Here is a 27596-nt window from a genome sequence, read left to right on the forward strand (position 1 = left end):
CTCTAATGTGTGGCAGCCCTAAATCACACTCACTGGCTGGAGTGCAACACTTGGTCTGTCCTTCAGAGGGAAGCGTTTCATGACTCCCTCCACATTGTAATCATTCCAACTGGATATGAGCTATTGCCCTTATTGGCTGGGGTAAGGCAACGGCTGCAGCTGCTCTCATTGGCTGCCTGGAGGAGAGTGGGAGGAGGCTCCCCCATCCTCCCCCTGTGGCGGAGCGTGTAAGTGTGAGGAGTCTTTCTCCGCCTGTTATCTGAGTGACTCGGGGTTTTGGAGTCTGCTCTGAGTGTGTGCGTGTGTCAGTGTGTGGATGTTGGAGGCAGACAACGCTAGAGAGAGAGACAGAAAGGGAGGGAGAGGCAAGCAGCGTTTCTTCTCCCCCGTCTCCCTGCTCCTTGTCACTCCATCCTTCCTCCCCTCTCCTGGACCACCCTACAGCCCCACTTTGAGCCGGACCAAGCCCCCCCACCACCCAGAACCGCCCCGGGACCCTTTGACTCTCCTCACTTCTCCGTCCCACAACCTCTGAGCAGGTAAGACTCTGCTTATTGCAGCTGAAGCTACTTCCTGCTCCCTCACTTACTGATACTTGATCTGGTTTTGTTCTGCTGTTGTCTGTGGCCTTTCAGCCCTGAGTGCGCACATTTAAAGTTTTCCCCTCTGCACGTGCAGCTCTGAGATACAGGAGATACTATCACTGAGGTCGCTGGTATTTTTCTTTGTTCTGTGCTTTTCTACAAAGCCTCAGTCCAATCTCTTCATCTTCTCTCTTTGTCTTTCGTAATCTCGGCCCCTGTAGTCAGTGGAAAACTGAAGCCTGTGTTCCTAATTCTGCCTGGAGCACAAGTTGACAAGGACAACACGTTGCAGCGTGGATATGGAAAATGCATCCCTAATTGATTTGTGTTTTTAGTAGTTGGCTATTTATAGGTGCTTACGTGCTTCCTCTATTCCACTTGGCTGACGCCGGGCCGGACACGGGACTGTCCGGTGGCTGCAGAATGCATGACATTGCACAAAGTGTAATGACTTTACACGGCGGTGACTTGCTTGATTGAATCGAGCAATCTTTCCAGCAGAACTCCAGTATTAACATGGTCCATAAAGCAGACCTGGCAACAGCAGTGGAGGAGAAACTGCTTAGTCTCCATCCACACATCCTGTACTTTACCAGAAAGAGGAAGTCAAAAGAGTGTGTTTGTGTGTGTGTGTGTGTGTGTGTGTGTGTGTGTGTGTGTGTGTGTGTGTGTGTGTGTGTGTGTGTGTGTGTGTGTGGTGTGTGTGTGAGGAGATGCTGCTAAAGTGCTTTAGACATCAATACTGAGTTTTTAAAGCCACTCTATCATATCTGAAAATTGGATCTTATAAGTACTGAGGGAATGCTTCTCCTCATGTGGCATTTGGTTCTTTGGAGGGTGAGTGTGTAAAATTATTGGATAGTCTGAGTTGAATCAGAAGTTTTTTTGTAGAAATGATCAAAAAGTGGCAGGTCAGACCTCCTGTCCTAGTAAGCACAACACGGTTCTCCTGCTTCTATCCATAAGGAAATAGTCTCATCATACTGTTGTGATTGATCTGCCTCCACTTTAGAACAACAACTTTCTCTGCCAGGCAGCGTCTGTGACAGGGCCATTGTTCTCACAGTTCATCCAGCTGTTTGCCTGAGACGTGTCGGTTGCTTTAGGCTACTGAAGAAACATGCAGGCGTTCGTCTGCACTGTTCTGCACTGTTGTGCTCTGGCTGCAGCACAGTCACAGCTGTGGGTCCGTTTCAAGCTGACCTCTGGGCTTCGAGCTGTAGTAACAGGTGACGTATGAGTGTAGCTTGTTTCTCCATAGAAAGGCTCATTATTCATTTTTGCCTGCTACTACAGCTTTTCCTGTCACAACCTCAACCATCCTGTGAAATGACCACTTTCAACATCATGGGGTGTACTTATAATTAGCACTGGGGAAAACTGAGATCTGCAAAGAATGGAAATAACCTTTTTCTTTCATCTGACTTTTTTCTCTCATACAGCTAAAATGAATGCACTCGCTTCGTATGAGAGCTTCCAGTGTGAGCTCTCATAAGAATGCACATGTGAAATCCCTTGTAGAATGAGATATTTATGAGCCTCGCTCCTGTTTGTGCACCCGCTTGCCTTCATAAGCTGCTGCTTTCAGCTGAAGTTGAGCCGTGCGCAGTTAATGCAAACAATGAGTGTGGCTCCCATGTCAGAGCAGCTTTACGCTGTGTCGCACAGGCTGGAGGAAAACACATGCGAAGCAGCAGAGACAAGGGTTGCATGTGCAAAGGACTCCAGCTCATAATGTGCTGGTGGATCCTGAGTAATTATATATAAATACATGTTCCCTGTGGCATGTGTTCCCGTTTCCACCACTAATTTTCCTGCACTGGAAAAAGATGGGATTGCGTGTTTCCAGCGCATTCAGCCTCGCTAAACCTCACTTCCTCCTGTGTGAGGCCAAGGCTTTGCAAGCAGCTGGCCCTTTGTGTCTTGGCCCTTTGAGCCGTTCCGGATCTCCCGCTGGCCTGGCTCAGGGCGTGTGCGCTGGGAGTCGCCTGGGTCGGGACTGGCTCAGTGGGAAAAAGGCCAGCGGCAGCGACAGCTAAGTGAAAGTGAAACACAAACCGGAGCCATGTGTGGGTCAGACGGCCTCTGCATCATGGTTAATGCTGTCTATGAAGAAAGGACCTCTGGATATATTTATTTTTCATTATTACTTTAAGGGACATTTGTTTGTGGTTGTGATGTTAAAGCTAATAAACCAATCAATGTCAAAAAGTACAAAATATAATTTAGGTAGATACAAATTAAACTAAATCCTGTAAAAGACTTAATCAGCCCAACTTTTATTAAACTGACGCCAAGCATTTGGTTGCATGGTTCATGGGAATGTGAAGCTTGATTTAGAGTGAGGGACGCTGACCTGCGGCTTGTGATGTGTAGGTACATGTAGCAAACTGCAGTGACTCCTGCAGCCGCCTGTGCTCCCCTGTTGGTAAGCACTCCTCTGTCGCTGAGCCGGGCCATAAACGTAAAACACGATCTATCCTGCGCCATAACTCACACCCGGGTGCGAGGGTGGAGGCTGAAATTCAACATGGCAGCGTTTGTAAATTGAATCCACTGGAGAGAATTATGATCTGCAAAGGTGCAAAGCCACCGCCCAGTGTCATTTAGGCAAGCGGAGGGTTGTGAGCGGTAGGAGAGCGGACGGGGGAGGGTGAAGGAGGGAAGGGTGGAGCAGGAAGCAAGCTTTAGCATCCCCCTGCTGCCTTCCTCCATCACTCTAGGTGGTGAGTATGGTCATAAATAGGCAGCGCCTCTGCCCCCTGTGCCGGTGCTATTTTTATACCCGCTAATACAGCAGGGTTTGGAGAGCCAGCAAGTGGTAAAGTGACAAGAAAATATTATTGTTGCCTTCTCGTTCCAATGCTGCGGGGACGGCACAGTCAAGGAGGAGCGTCGTGGCAGCGTCGTTTAACAGCTTGGAGCTGATTTAGTGGTTTTGACACAATGAGCTAGATCTGATAGAAGGTGCAGCTTCACCGTGCTTCACGTTGTAGTACATCTGCATATAAAAACATATTTGACTAATTTAGAGAGCGCTACATGTATGACGAGCACTGTGTGAAAGCAGAATGTGTGTATCGATGGAAACACCAGCGTTGCAGGATGTATCACAGGAAACCGGGCTGACATTTGATAGGAGAGCTAAATGGAAAAGGTTCAGGAAATGCTTAAGCAGGCGCAGAATATTAGCCTTGACCTTTGATAACACAGCTTCAATTATGAACCCGTGCTGCCAGTTAATCTCACACTGGGTTTAATCTTCCTGCCTCTGTGACCTAAATCACTTTTTACATTGATCAGCAGGTGATGCAGCCTGTGACTCCATTCGTCACAGAACTATTACACTATTGCACCTTATCTGTATTTGATGCAGTTCAATATTTAGGTGAGTGGATGAAGCCTCTGCCCCATCGCTGCAACGATTCCTTCCTAAATGAAGCTCTACTGGATTGGACAGTTCTTGTTCAGTTATTGTAGTTTCATTGCTTCCAGAAACTGGAAGGATCCTTCTGCTGCTCCTGTAATCATCCACGGACCTGTGGTTTACAAAATGACCATTCAACAGATTCCACAGATTCCACGGTTGGGATGTGCGAGTGTGATGCTGTGATCCTGACAAGCTTCTGTATGTACAGTAGACCCTCACACAATGAAACCTGAAATGTACACCTACAGTGGAAAGTAAATGATACAAGCCTCCAGGTGCTGTTGATGTTGGCCAGCTCACGAAGGTGATACAGTATTAATAACTAAGCCCTTTGAATATGTCCAGAATTTTGAAACAAGCTTTGTTCTTTGCAGGACGTAGCAGCGGGACGCTTGATTTTTTTCTCTGGTAGCAGTAGATCCTCCACCACAGCAGAATCTAGGAGTCAGCTTTATGTTGAGAAACTGTGGGATACATTCTATTTCTAAACATTTCATTACAAAACTCCTTCGTCTGGTGTCATGATGCCAACAGCCAATGTAAATAATAGTACTGCAGGTTTCATTCAGTGGTTCAGTGCAGCATACGTGGATTGAGTGAATGTGGGATCTGAGGTTCTGCCCGGTCAAACCCAGCGCTGCCCAGGAGGCCGGCAGCCTGCCACAGGCTCAGTAAAAGACACTGCATCCCAATGATGCCCACAAAGACAACAACACCTTCACCCATCACGTGCGTCTGAACCTTTGCAAATAACATCACAAGATGATTGTTTACTTGATTACATGTTAATAAAACCAATAGATGGACAAAAGCTGAATAAATACAAACGGCCTGAGCCTCAGTTCACGGTAGATGAACTGTAGGAGGCAACAATATGCAGATGAGCCAGAAAAGCAGGTGTGTCTGCAGCTTAGAGTGAAGACGCTCGTCTGGTGATGTCAGGGAAAGTGTAAGAGACGTTCTCCGGCTCATCTCTCAGCCCGGGCTCCGGGCTCTTGGCTCTCGCCGCTGCCTCTCAGCATTTTTGCTTGATTAAAAAGCACCCAGGAGTTTGTAAGCGCGTGGTAGGTGCGAGCGCACACCCTGACAGCTTAACATACTGATTATTCAAGCCTCTTATGCTAAGCCACGGCGCTCGAGTGATGAACGTCAAGGCTCCTCTCTCCCTCACACAGTCTTGACTTCTCCCTCTTTTCTTCTTCCTTTGAAAGAGTGGAAAGCCAGTGACAGCTTGCAGAAGGCAAAACCTGTTGTCTGAGAAGCCGAGGGGATCAGTGACACAGTGATTCATACACTGCCGAGGCTTTATTTAGACATAATCCACCCAGCGTAGGGTCCTCACTCAACTTTTAGTGGCTGGAAGTAGCCAGCGTGCATCGTCCTACATGGATCTAGCAGCAGAGCAGTGTACACAGCGATGTCGCCTGCCATGTTACAGTAGCTCCCGGGACACTACACGACCCACGATTCTGGTTTCCCCTTCAACAATGTGTGTTTGTTCCATCACCATCATCATCATCATTCAGCACAAACGCCGTCTCTGCAGCTCCCGTCGGCCACAGAGTCACACCTGAGCAGCAGACGGGCTCAGCTGGAGGCTGTGGCAGGAGCTCACACAGCAGATGCTCACCTCATGGTCACTCAGCTGAGATTCTGCCCAGTCCAAAACGAGGGTTCGGGCTCAGTTTACGACCGGCAGAGAAAAGCAAACAGGACTAAATGCATAATAATAATAATAATAATGTTATAATGCACATTATCACCCCCCAATCAGTGGTTTGGAAGTAGTTAGTGCACATGATACAGTATAAAGGAACCAAACAGACACTTTGATAGATGAGGAACAACCATCCAGCTCTAGCCTTTGTCTGCGTTGGGATCAGCTGATGCCACTGGTGTTGCTTCTTTTCTTTTTGTCAGACTCTCCATCTAACCCAATACATTTCCTGTGAACTTTTAAACAAGTGGTTTCATATTTCTGCATCTTCAGTCCTTCCTACTTCAGGCAGGAATGAACAGCATAGCCATGCTTTCTGTTCCCCTGACACACTTTTCTTCAACGCGGTCTTTATTGTTTTATTTTTTTAGGTGCCATTTTTTGTAGCGCTCTCGAAGCCGCTGCCTTAGAGACTGCTAAGTCAGCCAGAAAGCAGCCATGTGAGCTACAGCAGATGTAGAAAAGCAAGCCAGTGCTTTTCTGCTAAGCTGCTCCAAGTCTTAGGAAGAGTGTCAACAGTCTGCTTCCTCACCTGGGGCCTCATCTACACAGACCTTTGTAGAATTACTATTAAACTTGCGTAAGTTAAAATCCAGAAAACTGTGATTTGTACTGTGTACTTCTGTACTGTGCTGTACATCCTAATCAACGTAGAATTGGTACACAAATGGTAACGGAAATTAATTTCAACCGCAGCACAGAGGCTGAAACCTTGTTGTGTGTTCTCTCTTCATGTATAAGAGCGTACACTGTATGTTCAGTACCTGGTCTAATTTATGGTCTACTTGACCAATATACATATAGTGAACCAGTATGGTACCTACTGTATGGTACATACAGTAGACCAGTATACTATATGTAGTAGTACAGCACGGTGGAGTGGAGACATGGTGGATCCTGTGTTTCCCAGAGCCAGTCGCTCCATCCATGGGTTTCATGGGTGAACTGTGTAGACGCGATCACATGGTGAGTCTGTGTTTACGCTTGTCTTTGGTTACAGTCACAGTGTTCTGTGAGGTTTGTGTGCAGCACCGTGAGGATGACATGTGGGAGAGACCCTCACTGTGCTGCAATGTGTTCAAGTGTGTGGGAACGCGTTTGTTTGCAGCTCTGCTGATCAACGTTCTCTCCTGTCACTGCTTTATTGCTGCATCTGAGACACAGGGAGCGTTGTGGGCTAACAGCACAGCAATGCTTCTCTGGCTTAGACACAGTCATAGGTTTAGTTAATCGGTTTATCTTTAGGTTTAGCGTGACACCTCAGCCCGCCACAATACAGTATAGTTACAAATCAATGATGCCAGAAGATGAGACAGCTAATTGAATTCAAAACACTTTATTTGTCCCCCAGGGGCAATTTAAGCCACACAGACTTTTACAATAAACAACAATAGCTAATAGCAGCTGTAATCAAAAACACTTTGGGTGCAGATGGGCACAACATGAGTTATTAAAATGTAATAAAGCTGCAGTGCAATTGGCCCATTCAGGTAAACAACCATATGGGTAAAAGTCAAACATGAGGTAAATATAAACAGAGGCCTCATGAAACTAGAAACACACACACACACACACACACACACACACACACACACACACACACACACACACACACACACACACACACACACACACACACACACACACACACACATAAGTGTAGGTGTAACCTTCCTGTCAGTTATAGTTCAGTCCACAGTAGAGGACTTTGGAAAACGACTACAGACTCGTCTTCTAATGACAATTTAGCACAGACACAGAAAATAGAGATCTAGTCATGAGTCAAGCAAACTCACAGCAGTGAGGTACTGTAGCACTGTGGTCTGGAGCACCAATCAGCTGACAGCAAAGGTGATGACAGAGCAGGAGGAGGAGGAAGCTGGAGGCGGTGACATCCAAGCATCCCTGCAGTCTGGACACTATGTCGTCTGTAGACAACAACTTAGATTGTTTAGCACTTCACAGTGCGTTCCACTGCAGGCCAGTCAAAAGAAGCAGATTATCTGACGCGTGGTTTTATCGTGGTGCTGCCAGATTTGATGGAACTTGATCCGCTGGCTAATTGGCTTTGGTGGTTCTGCAGGAGGCTGTAATAACTTCATGATTACCTCCCACCATCGTTTCAGCTTTCATGAGCTGATGCTGTCACACGCAAGCCTTGGACTGTAGCTCATTTAGTTAAGGCTTAGCCACGAATCATCCATGGGACAAATCTAAACGTTCGCTGTCCAGCGAGCAGAGCACCGCTGGGCGAACGGTACCGCATGTGGCTCTGTACTGCTTTAAAGCACATACATATAGTGTGTGTGAACATGTCAACGCTCCCTCACGGTCCCATATGTGGGACGAGCTCAGTATTTCCCCTCTTAATCTGGGATTAAGTAGCTGAAGACTGAAACATCAAAGAGTCTCTGTGTTAAAGAAGGTGTGAAGATATCAAACACTTAGGGATAGTAGGCTTCCCCTACACACACACACACACACACACACACACACACACACACACACACACACACACACACACACACACACACACACACACACACACACACACACACACACACACACACTCTTAACTTCCAACCCAAACAGATATTAAACCTTGTGTGGACCCTCAGACTGTAGCATGTAGATGCATAGAGCTAAGCTCAGGCTTAGCTATTGTGACGTCACAACGACCAGGTCAATGCCAAAGTTATGAGAATGATTTCTACGGCTCCAATAAGCGCAGCATCTGTCAACCAAAGGCAGCTCCATGTCACAGCAGCTGTGTGCTGGGAGCTGTACACCTGCTGACAGAACCAGGGAACTGAATGAAGGTTCTGGGCATCGGCTTGACCTTTGATGTGTGGCTCTGTTCATGTACAGCACATCAAAGAGCCATAAATGTGGCTGGATCAAAGAGTTTCTCTGTAACAGCAGCGTTTAGTGTTTCTCCTGGACCAGAACATGACACGGATCCAGACACGAGTTTAGCTTCTAAGCAAGAACAACATTTGTTACTGATGCAAATAAAATGAAATCTCAGGACGACTTGGAGTCTTGGACACATCTAATGTCACCCTCACGTCTCTTTAACTGGAAAGTGGGCCAACTATGATTAATGTGCACAACACTGCAATATAAAACCGGTTCCACGTGACGGACACTGACCTGCTCAAGTCTGACTCATTCAACCTGCACCAACGATGTACAAACACGTGCTCCGAGCTACTACTACTACTGCTATAAGTCACGCTCTCATTGTTGGTCAGCTGAGTAATCATCCTCATTAATGGGCCCATTGCAAAGGAATTGCTCCTTCGTGTGTCGTTGTGTGTGCTGGTATAAGCGAGAGCAGATGCCCCAACAAGCTGAATGAGTCCAGCGTCATTAAATGTGTACCTCACCACCTCGGGGAGCAATCGGCTCCACCTGCACTGTGTCTCTATAGAAGGGAGAAAAGCAGGTAATACAGCCTGTCAGAAAACCTACTGGTCAACAGTTTGCAACTGGTAATTTATCAGACTTATTACAGCTGGCACTTTCATCTGCAGGAGAAAACTGTAGCAGTAAGGGAGAAAACAGCTGTGCACCTACAGGCATGATGTCTCCTGATGCACGAGGCGCATCGAGCTGACGCTGTGTTTGCTAGAGCAGCTTCGCGAAACCAGAAAGGAACTAAATGAGGCTAATGTTCTCTGATGCAGGACGTCCTGTCGATTAGACAGACACGTGTTTGTATGTAGTCACATAGATTTGTCCTGCTCACACATGCTTTGGGCCGGAGGGGAAGCAGCCCCACAGCTCCACATCCACCACGGACCGCGGTGTGATGGGGAAACTGGTCACTGTACAAAGTAACAGTACAGCACGTTAATCACGACCCTCCTTCCTGTGTGTCACTGCTCCTTCACACAGACATCAATCATCTGACTGTAAGTGATGGGACACATAAAAGCATCCTCATCAAACCACAGAACCAGGGTCCAGGGTATCCCTTCATCCACAGCATCCTCACCTCACCAGGTCAGAGCGTCAACGCAGAGCCAGCAGCCGCGGTGAGGAGCAGGAAGCAGCAGAAAGACACATGTTCAGCCTGAAGAGCCTGTCTCTGGGTTGAGAGAGGCATCACTGACTAAATGAAAACTACTTCAAACAGAAGCTTTGTCATGTTTTTAAAATCAGTGCTTTAAAACAGGTGTAATTATTGTAAATCAAACATATGTAGCTACTGTGACTGAACGATACAGTATGATGGAACAATCCCAAAGACTCAACCTCCCCTCATCACACACACACTCACTGAATGCAAACACAAATGCTCCACATAGTGTAACAGTGGAGTTTTCTTGATGCTGACGATTCCTCGTCACAGAAGGATGCTGGGTAAAAAACGGGCTGATGCTCGCTGCATTAAACGCAGCATGACTAATCCCCCCTCACAAGCATGAGGCCCAGTCATCGCGTTCACAGGGACTCAAAGAAGTGATGAAAGTCCACTGGTCTCAGCAGCTGCAGGGTGAACTAAACCAGCAGCATTTGCTAAAAGCTTAATGGAGCCAGCTAAGCTGCTGTGATTGGCCTTTGTGTGTGAATGTGACCACTTAAGTGCCGTGCAGCCCCTCCTGAATGCCACTGCAGACAGCAGCGTGTGTGTGTGTGTGTGTGTGTGTGTGTGTGTGTGTGTTGTTCAGCTACATCGAGGTCATTCAGTTTGTGGATGTAAAGCAGCTTTGGAAAGTAAGTAATAATATTCAGACAAAAATATTATGTTGTTTTTATTATTATTATTTTGTGATCAAACTACGACGTTGTGTAAGCAGTCTGTAACTAAACCAAACATGGTTCTGGTACAACGAAGAGCTTCCTCTGGTTCGACGGCAGTGTTGATTGGTTCTAGATTATGTAAAGCTGCTGCTACTTTATTGTGAGATTCTGTGTCATCATTTACCATTTGTCTCAAAGCAGCAACGCACACCGTGCCGATCTCAGTTCTATGTATTAGTGTTTATCATCATATCGTATCAATCACTTCGTATCTTGATCTAGTCTACGTACAGTTCATAGAAGTGTAGAACAGACTGTGTGCTGGCCCAGACTACTGTACGGAGTCTGTGATCCAGGCGTTTGGACCCACACAGGTACAGGACATGCAGCAGCATGAGTCTGGTTCTGACCTGCCATTATAGATCAGGCCCAGTCATCCCTTCACTTTCCTCCCTGACCTCTCAGGTACAGAAAACAGGACGTTTGGCCTCAAGCCTCTTGATCTCCTCTCTGTTTCTCTCTGTGGACGTTTGGGTCATCTCATCGTTGGATTTTCTCTCTTGTTTCAGGTTTAGCCTGTTTTCATAGTTTCCGCTCTGGTCCGGGTTGTTTTTTGTAATTGTGTTATTGAGCGACTCATTCACTACCAGTCCTCTATTGTATATTCAGATGCTGGTGACTGCTACAGTAGTTAGCCGCCATGTTTGTAGTTTTACTCCCATAATTGTGTACACACAAAGTAAAATTTCTCTGTCACATCCAGAGGAAGATGAAGGTGAAGGGTGAGCTGCTCAGCAGATTGGGTCATTGGTCAAATCTGATGAGGTGACAATGTCGTGAGGATATTGAATGAGATGAGAGCAGAAGCCAGTGGCTGATGAGTAGAAGCCTTTTAGATATCATTAAACATTAATAGTGTCAGGGGAACGAGCACACCGGGGTCCTCTGCTGTGACTTTCATGCTGCGTGCTAATAGAGTTCCACCTGGGACCTGGACGCCCGCAGCTTCTCAGGGTGAGATTAGCAGGTCTTTGTGCGGCTGTGGATTCCGTGAGGTTTGCACTTCTTCCTGCTTCCTGCATCACTGCTCACAGTGTAGCAAATGGAAACAAACAAACAATCCCACTGATTTATCATCCCGTGTGTAAACCCACATACAGCAGCTAGTTGACCTTTATTCTGGTAACTCAAGTTTAGGGTTGTTGCAGCTTTGCGTGCATGTTACTGCAGAATGATGTGAGGCGACGTCTGAAGTAATTAAACAAAAATGCATTGTCCTGTTTACTGCTGCTTAGTCAGAACACATAATACAATACAAACAGTAAGAAATAATATGAAACAATTACAAGAGAGTACACTATGTAATAATCTAAATAATATTAAGAATAGAATACAACCAGAAATATATTTACTTATGTTCACAGTCATACATAAATTGCAGTAAGATAAGATGAACTGTGACCTGTGATGTGATTTTCCAACTCAAGTCAGTTTCACTGATCTGTTTTGTATTTCCTACTTGCTGCTATATTTTTCTTCTCCTGTATCACACGCTGTTGTGAGATGAAATTTCCCCATTGAGGGACTATTAAAGGTATTTATTCTTATTCTTATTTACACCTGTCTATGCCTTCTGTGCAATTCTTTATGGTGCACTAGATGATGTAGTACTTTGTATGAGTCATGGTAGGAGTGAGAAGCTCCTGGTTTTCCAGGGAATTCCAAGGGGTTCAAAGGTCTCTGGGTTTGTGTGGGGTTATTTGAGTGGGTTTTCTCCTCCCACAGTGCTCGTCTGGGTCAGGGTCTGTCGAGAGGCTACAGCTCACACATGACCCTGAGGAATAAGCATCTGAGACAATGACAGCTTTGTACATGAGGCCTTGCCCTCATTTCACATCATAATATTGAGATATTTTATTTATTCTTTATTCTATCAAACATGTAAAAGCAGTTCATACACCAACGCGCATAATTTTGCACATACACAAGAAAATGCATTTTAGCTTTCAGTTGACCTAGTACATGCTTAAACAGAGTAGGAAGAAGTTAGACTAATCTAGTTCTACCCCATGACCTCACTCTTTACTCGATGTTTAAACCCATCTCATACCAATTCAGTGTTTAGTTTATGTTTAATGACACAGTTTAATGTATGTAATTCAAATTCAGTTCTTCAACCACATAGAAGACATTTCAGTCTCTCCTTTTTTTCTTTTACAGCTTTAAAGCATGCATGTCTTTCATACTAAGGGATCCACCTTCTTGAAACCCATGTTTTACCCACTCATGAAGACATGAAACACACTCGTTACCATATTCACCTCTTAATAATTTTGCAATGCTGCTGTCCGGTGGTGAAGACTGAATGCCCCGAACCCGTATTTCAGAGTTCAGTGAGATTTGATATTAATATTTATTATATTCTGCCCTAGCACATAAGTTAAAACAAACATTATAACCATTATGTACATACTGTAAGCATGTGAAACATCACTCTTCGATAAATTTCAAGATAAACATGATGCAGTTATTTATCAATGAAAGGTCAAGTTTATGTAATTAAATAAAAGAAATGAATTTCAAGGTACAAAAGCATCAAATCAGAATTAAAAAGCTAAAGTGGTTTGCCTGTTTTTACTGAACATCTGAATTTCTTTGCTTATAATCTTGACCATAATGAATAAGGAGACACTCTTCTTTGGTTCTGTTACCTACAGTATTCTTATTCTACTATGGCTTATTGTTACGTTTAGTTTCAACCAGGTGCTTTTCAGATGAAACACCAGCAGGAGGCGTCAGTCTCCCACTGAACGAAGCCCACAGAGGGACTGAACCACAGGCAGCTGCTCACTTTTGTCCCTGTCGTTGCAGGGTTTCCTCTCCAGCCCTTCGTCCCCTGGCTGGTGTGTGTGGTCTCATCTGCACAGCGTAAGAAACATGACGGCACAAAAGCCAAAGCTGAAGCACTTCTCACAGCATGACCATTTCATGTGGGGTGCAGGATTTCTTCTAAAGCAGCATCTTTCTCTCTAGCAAAGCCTCTGGCTCCAAGCTCCACAGCTCCCTCCATCTGAATCCCATTGTGGCCAAGTAAGTTGATGAATCTTCGTCAGTAGGTGTTGTTTGTATTACAATGCAGACCACAGATCAGCTTATACAGTCAAACATGATCCATTCAGAAGAGCTACACAAATCAGTGACTAGACTACATGGAAATCAGTCATCCAACACACAGACACGCACACACAGACACGCACACACACACACACACGCACACACATACACGAAAAATAATGAGCTTTGTTAAACACAGCTTTCAATAAAAGTTATCATAAGACACAAAGGATTATCACATGACATGGCTTCAAGGTAAAAGTAAGAAGATTAAAAATGTATTAATTAGTCAAAAGAAGCAAACTCCATTATTAACACATTTGTCTTTGCTTGTTTTTCAGCTTTATTTCTCATCAAAGCATTATGAAACCATAAAATAGTTCATAAAATATATTATGTTTGTATTTGAATGAACATTGTTATGATGTGTCAGACGTGATGGGAACAATATGATGCAGTCAACATCTGCATAGTCACCATAATAAGAGAGGTTAAGCAGGATTTGATGCTGTAACCCTGTTTAGGTGTCTACCAGACGTCTGCTGGAGGACTGCCAGCCACAGGTCACATGACCTGGAAGAAAAAACCTGGAAGACTCCTGGGAACCCTTTTTGGTGAGTCCCGTCATCATCACTTTCACTATGAACAGACTGACGCTTTGCTTCACAATGTATTAATCTTGAGCAAAGACTCGGGTTTTACAGAGAATTTACACTTTGGTTAAGAAATTGATGACTAAGAGGAAATGTTAAATGCCATGTACACAATGAACATGTATTTTCCATCTAATTGTCTCCTGTGTTGTTTCCTACTGAACCTCAGCATGGGCTGGCTGTCAACCTGAGGGGACGTCCAAAGGCTCAAAGGCTAAACAGGGAGACACCTCACGACTGGTGCCCTGTGTGACCTGGGATCACAACATCTAGTACGTTACTGGTGAGTCAGTGATGGGATGAATGTGAACACGCCTGAACACAACACAAAGTCATTAACCACACAAATAAGCAAATGTCAGTGGCCACGCGTTTCTTACCTGTCAGTGTACATTACAGCCTGGGTAAACAGGACAGTGGGCATTTAAAGAACTGAGAGACACAGGAACTCAGAGGACTAATAATAAGCTGACTTGGCGTGAAGGAATTTTCCATGATACAAGAATAATTGCAGCAAAGGTGGAAGCGTGGACAAGCTGATGACGAGCTTATGGTAGAAAGGTCCTGATAGGAGGGAGCAAACAAAAAAAACAGGAAGTGGGCATTAACAGAGGGGCGTGGCCAAAAGCAATGAAGAACAAACACAAAAAAACTAAAAATGATGTAGCGACATCTTTTTTTCGGTGTTAAAGCCAAAGCGCATGAAAAAGTAGCCCAGAATATGTGGTAATTCCGGTAATCTTGTAAATCAGTCCACTTCTCTGACTTACAATGATTCATGTTAACTACCTTGTACAATATGGTCTCCAGTTCATAAGCCAGCCCTCCTGCCCAGTACAAGTAGAGCGTGTCGGGAGGGGGGTGTCCTGATGTGAATGCAGTCACTGTTTCTCAGTGACATATGATATTTATTACATAGTCAAAAAATGTCAATAGGACAATGATTAAAACACAAACCTTTGATTCTTTGGCTTGTTAATAGATCTGAGCAGTGATCTCTCAGATAATTGATTAGGTTGAAAGCTACTGTGGTTGCACTACAACTGTCCTAGATTTACTACTGTACTGTATCCTAGTGGTTTATTTGAATACTAAACACAGGACGATTAGACCAGTAACTAAACACGGACTGGATGGTTGGACCAGTATGAAGAAATCTGAGTCTAACTATTTCTGTAGATGAGGAAGAGAGAAACGTCCAGCTGTAGGAGAAACAAAGTCACTGTGGAACAAATACCATGACCAGATGAGTGATTTTCAGCAGTATTCAACCTCTTTGACAGAACCATTGTTCTCTATGGGGCTGCACCAACACAGCTACTAATAGTAATACCAGACTGCCGTCCTGCTGTTATACTGTAACAACCTAACTGTCTTATGGAAGATGAGGCTCCATCCATCACAAGGGTGCATCAGTGCTGGTGGCTGCTCTACACCCAGGCCATCACAGATCAAATGAATCAGAATCATTGGGGTTATATTGTTGCAGGGCTGCCTTCAGATCGGTTCAATCCAAAACCAGAGTCATAGCGTCACACCTAACAGGCGCCATCTTGGTAGAGAGCAGAAGATTTGACTGAAGGTAGCGACTGTCACTTGGAATATGTGCTCACCCATTTCAGCTGCCCCACTGACACCCTGAGGGGAGCCTAATCTGGGCCACTCCAGCCACACAAGGTGCCCCGTTCAGTCAGATTGTGCGTTTCATGCCGAACGTGACGTCACAGCTCGTGATGCATCCGTCACCCTGCGTCTCGACCAATGACTCGCCACTGTCGCTGCGCGTTCAGTGATACGCATATAGGATATTTGCGTTCCATTGTGCTGATCTTTTGTCAGAAGAGGAAGTGGTGGTCAACTGCTTGGATCTGCCAAAGGTAATATCGTCAACATTATTACAGATTATTACGTATATCGAGTATCCAGGGTTCGAACGTCAGAATCAAGCAGTTCTCCAGTGATTGGATCAGATGCTGCATCTTAAAGGAATTAACTGGTGAAAGAGTTAATAGAAGTATTTAAGGGTTCATGGTTCAACATAGGCTCTGTGGCTGATGATGATGATAATTTTTATGAAGCCTTTCACCTTTGTAGCATTTGTGTGTATGAAAGGTAGAAAGCTCCTCGTCATCGAACAACGCGTCACCGGGTTGTCTGTGTTTGGCGGTAATCAACGTAGCAACGCTAGCTCCTGGAAGCTAATGCTAGGAGGCAGGGAAACAAAGCAAGCTGCTGTCAACTCGTGATCATCATTTCGGCTGATTGGAGATCCTGGTTCACATCCTGCTTTTTGGGCAAATGGGAGGATCTGGAGGGAGAGTGGTGAACTAACAAAAGGCTTGTCAGCCTGTGTCTGCTCATATAATGTATGTAGCCTCCAATTAGCCTTCTGCTCTCCAACAACCAGTTTCCTTAAAATGACCAAGGCATCAATGATACTGGGTCCATTTTCAAAAGCAGCTGATATTTATCCCTAATAAAACATCAGCTGTTTCTGATGAATTGAAAACAAAGGTGTCTGACCCTCTCTAGGCAGAGCAGTGTGTGTAGTAATACATCAGAGAAGCATAATTAAGCAGAGCCCCAGGCCTTGTACCTCCTGGGGCTACTGTACTGTATGTCTACCAGGGTTAAATCGTGGAACCCATAGGGTTAATCAGCATCAGTCAAAGGAGTTTAAATGACTGAAGTGACGTTTTGGTTGAACTGTTCAGACCATGCATGGTCTCAGCTGCCCTGAGACCCTAGTCAGAGACAGTGAGTCTGCCTTGTTGTCTGTGGAGCAGACTGGTTTAAGTTACTGTGGTCTCCCACAAACTGTGGAATTAAAAACACGCGTGTGTGTTTATGATAACTGTTCCACTCACTTTGCTTTGAGCAACATCTGTAGTAAAAAAAACACAGGAGCTTCTTGACGTTCAGCCAGTTGAGCTTCCAGAGTAATGGAGACACCAGAGAGAGAAGGATACCACACCTGCCCCTGTCTGCCAGCTGCTCAGCTCCCTGATTTGTTTCAGGGTTAGTGAAAGAGCAGAGCCTCGTTAGCACCTTCAGTTGACACATGTAACCAAAGTCAACCTCTGCTGCACAGCAGGTGTTGCTACTTCCTGTAGCACTACTGTAGCTGCAGCATCGCTTTGACCTCGTTGGCATCTTTGCTCCCAAGTCGTTTGTTTCGACACAGTAACAAACTGCATTTAACAAACATTTTGGTTTAAGTAGTAGTGACTTTAGCGTTGGTAAAGGCTCCAATGAAGTCAGGAGCCATCAAAGGATGTCCATGGATTCCAACCGCACTGAAGCTGGGCTAAAGTCTTTAGGAGGAAACAGACGTCATTAAGGCATGTTCCTCCAAGCCTAATGGCAACACCGGGCCAGGACCGCTGTCTCAGCTAGTTGGGGTCCGAGCAGGCTGCTATCCATACATGACCTGAAAAAGGGACAAACCAGTGGAGTGGAGGGCTGTGCCCATCAACCTAACTTACCCAACCCAACTTTTCGGCTCAGGTTTTGGGATTGTGGGCCCACAGGTCCCTTAGGTCCACCTCCAATGTATCAGAACATTTATTTTCTTTGCTACAGCCACCCATGCAGACTGGGCTGACCAACCTTTAACTGTTCCAGACTCTGCACCATGTTATCAGGCATTTTACCTATAAGACTCCATATTTGTCTATTAAAGCATCTTTAACCAGGAGGAAGTGAGTGTAATTACACCAGTGGACCTCGTCTACATCATCGGCCTCATGCCCAGAGTCGATGTTAGCTCAACGCATAATAAACTTGTCTATAAAGCCACAGAGCTGTCGACTTAGACTGGGAGCAACAGCAGCAGTGCCTCCCGGTGGCTGCTCAGAGCCACAGCATCATGTCAGTCAAGGAAACGACAATGTCTCAGCATGTTAACACTGGTTCCAACTATGACCAGCTCATATTCTGATGCTTGTGTGTTGGAGCAGAGCTGCATTACACAGAAGACGATGTTATGGATGGGACTCTGACTGTTATTTTGTATTGTGTTGTGTTGTGTTGTGTGTGATGCGGACGTGGCAGGTTACTGGCTGCATCAACGCCCTGCTCCTACATTTGAGGACGTCCCGTTCTCGCCTCCGCCAGCATGGAGCCCACCAAACTCCAGTCAGAGGGCGGCCTCAACGTCACGCTCACCATCCGCCTCCTCATGCACGGAAAGGTAAGCAGGGCCTTGTGACTGGTTGTGTGGACCACACGCTGGGAGTCTGCTTCTCTACTCTTGTTGTTCACGACCTTTCAAACAAGCAGTTAGACCTGCAGCAACATTAGCTTGATGGAAGTCTGATTTATGGACTCTGTCTCCTGTATTTTATTTTCTGGGGTAATGTGTTATTTCTCCTCATTGGGAAAGTAAAACAACAACCTCATCCTACATCTGTCTCTGCATCAACACCTTCAGTGTCCAGGATGAAGTTGGTTTCTCTATTCTTAGTAGTTTCTTTCTGCATTCTGCATCTTTCATCTTTCTGCAAAGACAATTGAAATATTAGTCTAAGCCTCCGGGCACAAGTGTTCGGGGAGGCTCTGGTGCATGAAAGCCACAAAGACTGGATGAGCCTGATGCATGGTTGCCCAAGCAGGAAATCCATTCAGTAGTGGAATAGTGGAATAACCTGGAGCCTGGAGTCTGCCAGGAGATGGGGCACGCCTGCCACCAGTGGGAGGAATGTGGCAGCATGAGCCTTGTCATCAAGGCAACATTAGCCTGATGGAGCTTACAGTAGCTTAACAATGTAATTAATGATTTATTGATCACCTGGTTTCAGTGCGTCTTCTTCCACTTCCACGAAACACAACAGCAGGAAAATAATACTGGAAATTCATTACCAAGATTCACATGACTGTATTTTTTTGCAGGAAGTTGGAAGCATCATTGGAAAGGTATGTATTTATGTGATCCACATAGATTCAATCATGCCAAAGTTATTGTATCAGGCTGTTAACTGACCGGTCTGTTCCAGAAAGGAGAAACCGTCAAAAAGATGCGAGAAGAGGTGGGTTTTATATTAACAATAGTCAGAGATTCAAATATTGACTGTGTGACGATATCATTGGGCAGCGTTAGGTGTGTCATATCTGTCTGGGACTTGAGCTCTGCGTGTGATGCTTCCCAGAGCGGCGCACGGATCAATATTTCCGAGGGCAACTGTCCAGAGAGGATCGTCACCATCACTGGACCCACAGACACCATCTTCAAGGCGTTTGCAATGATTGCCTACAAGTTTGAGGAGGTGTGATGAAGTGGAGGCATTGTTGATGTGTTGGGACTGCGTCAGGCCCTGGAGGCCACTGTCCTGCTGGTTTCCCCAGCAGCTGCTGCTGCTGATCAGGTGTGTTCAGTCATTCAGCGCACGATCAGCAGGTTGGGGAACCAGCAGGAGAGTGGACCAGCAGTGCACGAATGGCTCAAACACTTTTTGGCCACAGAATCACTTTCAATGAGGACAAAATAAAACACACGCGTGTACGTCTCGTTCCCTAGGACATAATCAATTCCATGAGCAACAGCCCAGCAACCAGCAAGCCCCCTGTCACCCTGAGGCTTGTGGTGCCAGCCAGCCAGTGTGGCTCCCTCATAGGAAAAGGAGGCTCCAAAATAAAGGAGATGAGAGAGGTGAGATGAGTGGAAAACAGCTAGACGTCTGCCACTGAGCCTGGACTCTTTATTGTCTTGTTAGAGAATCTGTTCTGGATGAATGGCTGAACTATCAGACCAGACACACAAATTAATTACACTGTTTAATGGCCACTCATCAGCCCATCTCACCACATCAGATATAAATGTGACCACTGACACAGACAGCATTACACATACAGTACAGTACACACTATCACTAGCATCACTAGCTACTGTACCAAGGATGTATTTGATACATTTTATTTCTCTAGAGGCAATTACACTGACATCCTCTGATTTTGGTTTGTTTTCCATTTGCATTTATTTCCATTTTAGCCAGCTGGACCCTGAACATGTGCTAAATCAGCTTTAGGCAGCTGCTGTTTGACACAGTTATCAGACAGTTACTGTTGTACAAGAAGCATCTGTTGTTTTATGGACAGTGGAGATATATGTCTATTATTCCCTTGTTTAATACACATAATAATATGTGTCTATGTCAAATCGGAGGCCAAGCTTTGATAAAGTAAAGGATGTGGTCCCATAACTCCCCAGGAAGGACAGGTTGTCCAAGGCTGTCTCTCAAACAATTTTAATTTTATTTACTGAGTGACGATGAGAAGCTGACAGGTCACACACTGTTCTGCTCTAGTCCACAGGGGCCCAGGTCCAAGTGGCCGGGGACATGCTGCCCAACTCCACCGAACGCGCAGTGACAATCTCTGGGACCCCAGAAGCCATCATCCAGTGTGTCAAACAAATCTGTGTGGTGATGCTGGAGGTAGGATGAATTCACCGCTTTAAGACTGGAGAAGCAAAGTGCTTCCATAACAGAGAGCCCCAGGGGCCGATTCTGCAAATCTATGTCGTTGCACACTTGTGTTATTCCCCAGCAGCGCTGAGAGCGAAGGCAGTAATGACGGTCCCTCCGTTTAGACCACACCATCATGTGCAGCTCACATAATTCCTTCCACTGCAGCTGCACATAAATGTGATGAAGCAGCTTGTTCCTGCAGCGCAGCGTGAGCCAGTAACCGCCTATGTAGCATTTTAGCCTCTGACTCAACTCACAAACGATGCTCTGCACAGCCCTCTGCATGGACACAGAGCACTGCTGTGACCTCCGAGGCTCCTTGTGTTTCCAGGGTACAGGCCACACTGCCTGTGCTGCCACCAGCTCAGGCAGCTGCTGCCTGTAGCTGCGTTTGATGGGCAGGTATGAGAGGAGCAGCTCACGGCTCTACCTAAGGAAGTGATGACTGGAGCTTTAGACTCTCTGTGAAGTTTGGTGCCGTCCCCTGGGCCTCACTGTTTTCTCTCCTCTCTTTCATCTAGTCCCCTCCAAAAGGTGCCACCATCCCCTACCGCCCTAAGCCCGCCTCCACCCCGGTGATTTTTTCTGGTGGCCAGGTAAGAGCTGACTGAGCTGTAGCTCATTAGTCTGAGTTTAGAGTCGACCTGATTTCCCCTAAACGCACAGACACAGGCACTACATGTATCTGACCACCAGACCGACCTACATGTCGGCCAGCGAGGACACACTGTATGTGACAGACATTTGTGATGTGCATCGGGCTGTGGGTCACGGTCTGAAGAAAGGCTGGAGGCAGACGAGCCCATTCCACATAACGCTGCTTACGATGTGGAGCAGCAGCCAACATTTACCAAACAAGATGAGATAAACAGGTCTCAATCAGTTTGGAGCTGGAGCCTGGAGACGAGGGCCTAAGGGGCCGTGAGACACATTATTCCCACTGAATAAAGTCAGACAGTGATGTCACGGTACCAGAGAGCTGGTGCTGAGCCCTTTGCTATCATCTGAATTTGAATGTAACATGTTTCCACGTGACTCAGATCTCATCTTGTAGCGTTTCCACACTGATTTATGCCACTTTATTACTTATTAAACTTCAAGTTGCAGGACTAGTGCAGTAATAGTACCACCATTAGCAGTCATGAACTTTACACTCCAGACAGTTTATGGTTCATACTGCTGATGTGTTTCTCATGTCTCATACTTTTATGCCTTTTTGTCTTTCCAGGCCTACACGATTCAGGGACAGTATGCCATCCCACACCCAGATGTGAGTTCTCGGTCTCTTCCTACTTGAATCATTACCTCTGTCATGACTGAAAGCCCATGAAGGTACTGGCTTCCTGCAGGTTGGGTCGTGACGTGACTCCCTGGGTCACTGTGCTGCCACGGGCTGCTCGTGCTGCTCATTAAGTCATAGACAGTGACGGCGGCGGTTCTAATGCAGACGCCGCCTCGCTCCAGTCGACCACATAGTCTCCATTAACACCTCCTTCCTCTGTCCTTGTGGTGAGAGCATCTGAAGCCTCCGTGTGTCAGAGACACAGCGTTGGGTGGTGATTGATGCCGGTGGAGGTAGCGGTTGACGGTGCAATCACTCAGGCTAAGGCTTGACACCCGGGCCCGCCCTCATTAAAAGTCCATGTCCCTTCCCCCCCGTTCCTAATGGAAGTGATACGCAGCAGGAGGTGGACCTAATGGTTCTCAGATTCTCAGACACGTCACATCAGTGGACTCTTGGTAATTGAGGTTCCCCTTCAATTACCAAGTGAAAGTGACACGCTTTGGTTAAAGAGTGGAGTCCCGTCTCCCTGTATAATAAAAGTAGTCAGTCAAAGTCAGGGACAAAGGTTCAAACACTGACAGTTGCAGCCACCTGCTCTTTTTCTGTTCCGTTGTGTCCTTCACCCCCGTCATGACTCCTTCTCCTCACGTCTCTTCACTCTGGTTTTGGTCGTCTTCTTTTCTTGGTGTGACCTGTGTAACAGTAACCTCTTAGATCTACTTTCCCTCCTAACCCTTCAGCAGTTGACCAAGCTCCACCAGTTGGCTATGCAGCAAACCCCCTTTACCCCCCTTGGACAGACCACCCCTGCTTTCCCTGGTACGTACCCACAGGCCCTTTAGATTCTCTACTTCCTTCTCTTTGGATGCAGAGAAACTTTTTCTCTTTCCCTTCCTTGCACTTTATCTCTCTTCTGGCACAGCATGACTTGGCCCCATGGTGTCTTTCCTTTTTTTAATTTCTCTCCTTTTATATGTATTTTCTCCTACTGCTACTGTAACTGGGATTATTTAGGCTAAAAGTCACTTCATGTTGTTAGGCTGCTTTTTTCTATTGCCAGTGAAAGGCCCGGTAAACGAATGTGACCATGTACTGAATGATATGGGTCATGTTCATACAGTGTTGCTGTGTCTGGTGTAACCTCTTTTTCACCACATCAACCTTTAATGAAACATGGTGTCAGCCAAGCCAGACTCCACAGACATGAGCACACTGGGTAACACACAGCGGCGCTGACATCCCAGCCCACATCCAACCTGTGCCCCAGACCCACTGAGCGTCACTGCCAACGTCCAGAGGCTTCTGAGTGATGCTTGCTCCTCTAATTAATCAAGGAATTAGACTTTTCCTTACTCCATTAACTCCTTGTCCTGCGTAGCAGCAGAGCACAGCGATGCAGGAACGACTGATTTTCTGCTTCTCTAGCTTAAAGTGCAGCTTCTGTAAATTTCACTGTAGGCTCAGTGAGAAAATGACTCTGGTATGACATTACAGCACATTCTAAGTCAGACGGTAATGCCACGTTTGAAACCCCCTCCTCTGCTCTACTCAGGTCTGGATGCCAGTCCACCAGCCAGCACCCACGAACTCAGCATTCCTAATGATGTGAGTACAGAACAACTGGAAAGATGACTGGCACACAAATGAGACCTTCCCTCAAACCTTATGATCCTTTAGGGTTATTTAGAACATCATTAATCAAAGTTAATAGGATATAAATGAAACCTACAGCATTTTAGGTTCCTTTTCATTTCAAACAGGCTTGAAGTTGTGCAAGACAAAGCAGAATGTTGGTGCTTCCTGTTCACAGACGTGCGTTTCCTTCCCCAGCTAATAGGCTGCATTATTGGACGCCAGGGAACCAAAATAAATGAGATTCGACAGATGTCTGGGGCACAGATCAAAATTGCGAACGCCATGGAGGGCTCATCAGAGCGCCAGATCACCATCACAGGGACGCCCGCTAACATCAGCCTGGCTCAGTATCTCATCAATGCCAGGTAACCTTTCCCCTCCACCTGCTGGGCTCCAGCTCATAAAGTCTGGACACCGTCATGCTTTGAATCAGTTCCCACATCAGCATGTGCTGAACTGCTCGTTCTAATTTAGTTGTACAGTAGATATATTTCATGTGACGTGTTTCTAGAGGTGACTGATCTTTGCCAACATTTAGCCCATTCTAAAGCTGAACTTCCAGTACTTTGCTTCCAACTAAAGTATTAGACTGTTTATTATATTACATCTAGTAGTGTCTTGGTATGATCCTATCAAATATTTCCTTCATTTGGACATCACTTCTGTCTAGTTCATCTTCATCTCCAGGAATCAATTATCCAAAGCTCAGGGAATCTAACGTCCAACGATAACAAACAGGACTTTGGGTCTGTGCAGAGGAAACACTAATGCCTTGCTGTCCCCGATGGCAGGTTCAGGGACGTGGCTGCCATGTGGAATGACCCGGCATCCATGACAGCATCCTGAAGTCCTGACCTGTCTCATCCCTCTTATAGTCTCTTGGCTCTGCATCACACTTTAGCATCGTCACAAAACAGATGACAGAGAGTAATTAGAGTCATCAGTGTTTAGCTTCCTTAAACCTACTTGTCCAACAGAACCGGCTCCCCACACTCTGCTCCAGTCGGCAGCTTGTGTTTTGTCTGCATGACATTTGTCCGTCAGTATTTTTACATGTGGTTTGTACTGTGTCTGGTGATACAGACAGAGGTGAGGGAGGCTTTGATGAGAGAGTGGAGCTGCTGCTTTAGACTTGTTCTGTTTATGGTGCCACTGCTACTTTAGAAGGCTTTGCCTCTCACACCCCCTGGACTGAAATCATGTCGCCCACTGAGAAACATTGTTCAAGTAATACAACGTGATGATTTCTATGTGAACACGGCACCATCATTTTATGCTTTTAGTCTGCTGCATGGCTTCATCAGAGGAATTCTGCTCCAAGCCAAGGCTTCTCTTTTACGTTGTTTTCTCTGTCTGTCTCCTCCTCCTCCTCCTCCTCCTCCTCCTCTTCCTCTTCCTCCCCTGTCTTCCCTGCTCTAGGCTGACGTCTGAGGTCACTGGAATGGGCTCACTCTAATTTCAACCCATCTTTCCGCAATGCATCACATGACTCCTCAGCATACAGTATGGCATTGCATTACCGGTGTTTGTGGTGATCACATTAGTTCTTTACGCCTACAGTACAGCTTCTGGAACTGCTGCTTCTCGTTCTACTTTTTGACACTCTAGTACTTCTCATTGCATCTCATTCACTGTGCTGCTTGATTTTGACCTCATGCTAGAACACGTTGCTGTACTTTTATTCTTCAGGCGCCTGAACATAAACCTAAAGCCTGGTACAAGCGGGTGACCGTCTAACATTGAGATTTAGACAGTGACAGACATGCATCAACACAAAGCTTCAGTGGAAAAGTATCAGCAGATGTTTGGCTTCAGTCATTTTACATTGGTTTCAGGATGATGAGACACGTGTTCGGCTGTGTGTGTGATCAGCTGCAGACGGACAAAACCAGTGAATCAGGAAGAGCTGAGACAGTCTGTAAATCAGGAGGATTGAAATGACCTTTAAAAAATAACAGTCTCACAAGAGAGCTGACAACAATGTGTGATGGCTGAGGCAAATGAGTAAAGCCTGTTTGAGCGACTCATTCATGCTGCATCTCATAGCAACGGCTGGTGACAGGCTGGTCTGGGGTCTGGCCATATGCCTGCACTCAGGTGGAGCTCATCGAAGGTTTTCTAGGGGCAGACGAGCTCCTGGGAAACAAGACTGCTGTTATCCGCTTTCCTCCCAGATGCTTGTTATAGTCCAGACAACAAGGCATTTCCAATACAGGACATTGTGAAGCAATGAGAGTAAGCATCTTAATGTGCGATGCACAACACCATGAAGAGCAATGACGAGGAAGCTCAATGTACATATACAGTACACATGCATGAGTCACACTGTCCCAGCCTGGAGGTTTATCTTTACTTAGAACAGGATGGTCGGGTGTTAAGAGATGAACAATTGTAGAGTAGAAGACGGGAAATATTTAAGATATAAAAGATTCTAAATTGAAATGCAGATGTTATGTGATTATTTGATCTAAAACTCAGTTTGAAAGTAGCTAATACTCTATACTGTTAATACACTATACTGGTTGGGATATTTTACACTAATGCACAGACATGACAGACTGTTTACAGGTGTTTACAGGTACAATACTTACAGGCTGGTTTCAGTCATCGCATCAGATTCCAGAATATCTGATGCAGATCTAAAAGATTTGTTCCAGTTTATGAAAGTGGTTCAGATCTTCATATTCATGGTTGGGATTTGAGGGTGAACAAACCAAGAAGCCGTCCTGCTGCTTCACGCCACCACTGATCATCATACTTCTTTCATGTTCACCTCTGTCAGTCAAACACTTCTGTTGGATGTTTCTGTTCTTCTGACACTGTTGTGTTGCCACTATGATGTGGAAAAGGACGTCTGTCAGGTCATGTTTAAGTCTGATCCTTGTTTCACGAAGGTCAGTAATGAATTTATATTTACTGAAGTTGACTCTTTTGTAAAAAGAACAGAATAAAGTGTGTTTTCTCCCTTGACTTGGCGGTGACTTTGTTCAGTGTGTGTCTTTTTACTACAAAAGCTCAGATGCAGCTGTTTAGTGTTTGACTGCACCATTGAGGTGAAGGTTTTAGCCTTACTGCTCTCCATTCTGACTGTTAGAAATTTCAATACAACTCACTTTATTTATAGAAACCCAACAGATCTCACAACAAGCCTTTAATTGTAATTATTACAATTTGACAGCAACAGTGGAGAGGAAAGCTCTCTCTCTAACGAGGAAGAAACCTGCAGGAGAACCAGGCTAGATGTGGGCGGCCATCTGCCTTGACCGATTGGGGTGAGAGGATAGAGAGAGAGAAAAGTACAGAAACAACAACAAGCAACAACAGAGCACAGGCAGGATGGTTGGACCGGAGACTGGACACAGGCAGGATGGTTGGATCTACAGCTGCCCGTCACAAGGCTGTAGGTGAGGACAGAGAGAGAGCGAAGAGGGGGGGGGGCAGCTTAACTAAGAGATGGTTCCTGTGACTAACAATCATTACCAGTGACCTGAACATCTCTTTATCAAAAGAGTAGGTTTAAGCCTGGCTAATCGCCCTGACACCAGCAGAGTGTGTCCTGATGCAGGTGGATGCATCAGCAGACCCACAGTAATAGCTGCCTTCAGCGTTTAGGAGCCAAAAGCATGAACACTGGCCTCACGGTGGACACTTCTGGGCTCTGTCTGTGAGGACTGGTTCAAGATGAGTCCTCCCCACACATGCTGGTGGGCCACTGCAAGACAAGATACATCTTCAGCCATCCACCATGTTCTTCACTCTTTGCAATGTGCTGAGGTACTGAACGTAGCAACTTAGCTAGCTGCTAGCTGTTAGCGAGTAGGTAGAGCAGGCACCTACTGGCCCGTACGAATGGGCTGATTAGTTCTGATCAGCCCATTCGTAGTGGGGTGGTTCTGGTGGATCAGTGTTGGCTGGGGACCAATGTTTTTTGCCTGCCAGATGGTCTCAGTCTGCTGGGACTGTTC

At 45.8% G+C, this 27596-nt stretch overlaps 1 protein-coding gene across 5 annotated transcripts; it reads left to right on the forward strand.

Moving 5' to 3' along the window:
- The first annotated feature begins 235 nt into the window (after nt 1-235).
- On the forward strand, nt 236-26601 carry pcbp3 (poly(rC) binding protein 3). 5 transcript variants are annotated; one of them, XM_029137284.3, is made up of 17 exons: nt 236-539; nt 13352-13408; nt 13514-13570; nt 14119-14208; nt 14417-14530; nt 18301-18439; nt 19138-19161; nt 19242-19274; nt 19395-19511; nt 19763-19894; nt 20550-20678; nt 21233-21307; nt 21940-21981; nt 22740-22815; nt 23549-23601; nt 23827-23996; nt 24423-26601. In XM_029137284.3, exons 6-17 carry the CDS (start codon nt 18365-18367, stop codon nt 24475-24477), a joined length of 981 nt encoding a protein of 326 aa, XP_028993117.1. In that variant the 5' UTR covers nt 236-539; nt 13352-13408; nt 13514-13570; nt 14119-14208; nt 14417-14530; nt 18301-18364; the 3' UTR covers nt 24478-26601. The 5 variants fall into 5 exon arrangements, with proteins under 5 accessions (XP_028993117.1, XP_028993115.1, XP_028993114.1 ...); XM_029137282.3 differs by having other exon boundaries at nt 14417-14519; nt 22737-22815; XM_029137281.3 differs by having other exon boundaries at nt 237-539; nt 22737-22815.
- The last annotated feature ends 995 nt before the right edge of the window (nt 26602-27596 follow it).

This window comes from Betta splendens, chromosome 21, assembly GCF_900634795.4.
Source record: "Betta splendens chromosome 21, fBetSpl5.4, whole genome shotgun sequence".
In the NCBI taxonomy this organism is placed as follows: Eukaryota; Metazoa; Chordata; class Actinopteri; order Anabantiformes; family Osphronemidae; genus Betta; species Betta splendens.

Coding starts and splice junctions, on each gene's coding strand:
- pcbp3 (XM_029137282.3), top strand. CDS start 18,365: ATGGAGCCCACCAAACTCCAGTCAGAGGGCGGCCTCAACGTCACGCTC. Junction 23,602..23,826: donor AACTCAGCATTCCTAATGAT/GTGAGTACAGAA, acceptor TTCCTTCCCCAG/CTAATAGGCTGCATTATTGG. Junction 23,997..24,422: donor CAGTATCTCATCAATGCCAG/GTAACCTTTCCC, acceptor CCCCGATGGCAG/GTTCAGGGACGTGGCTGCCA.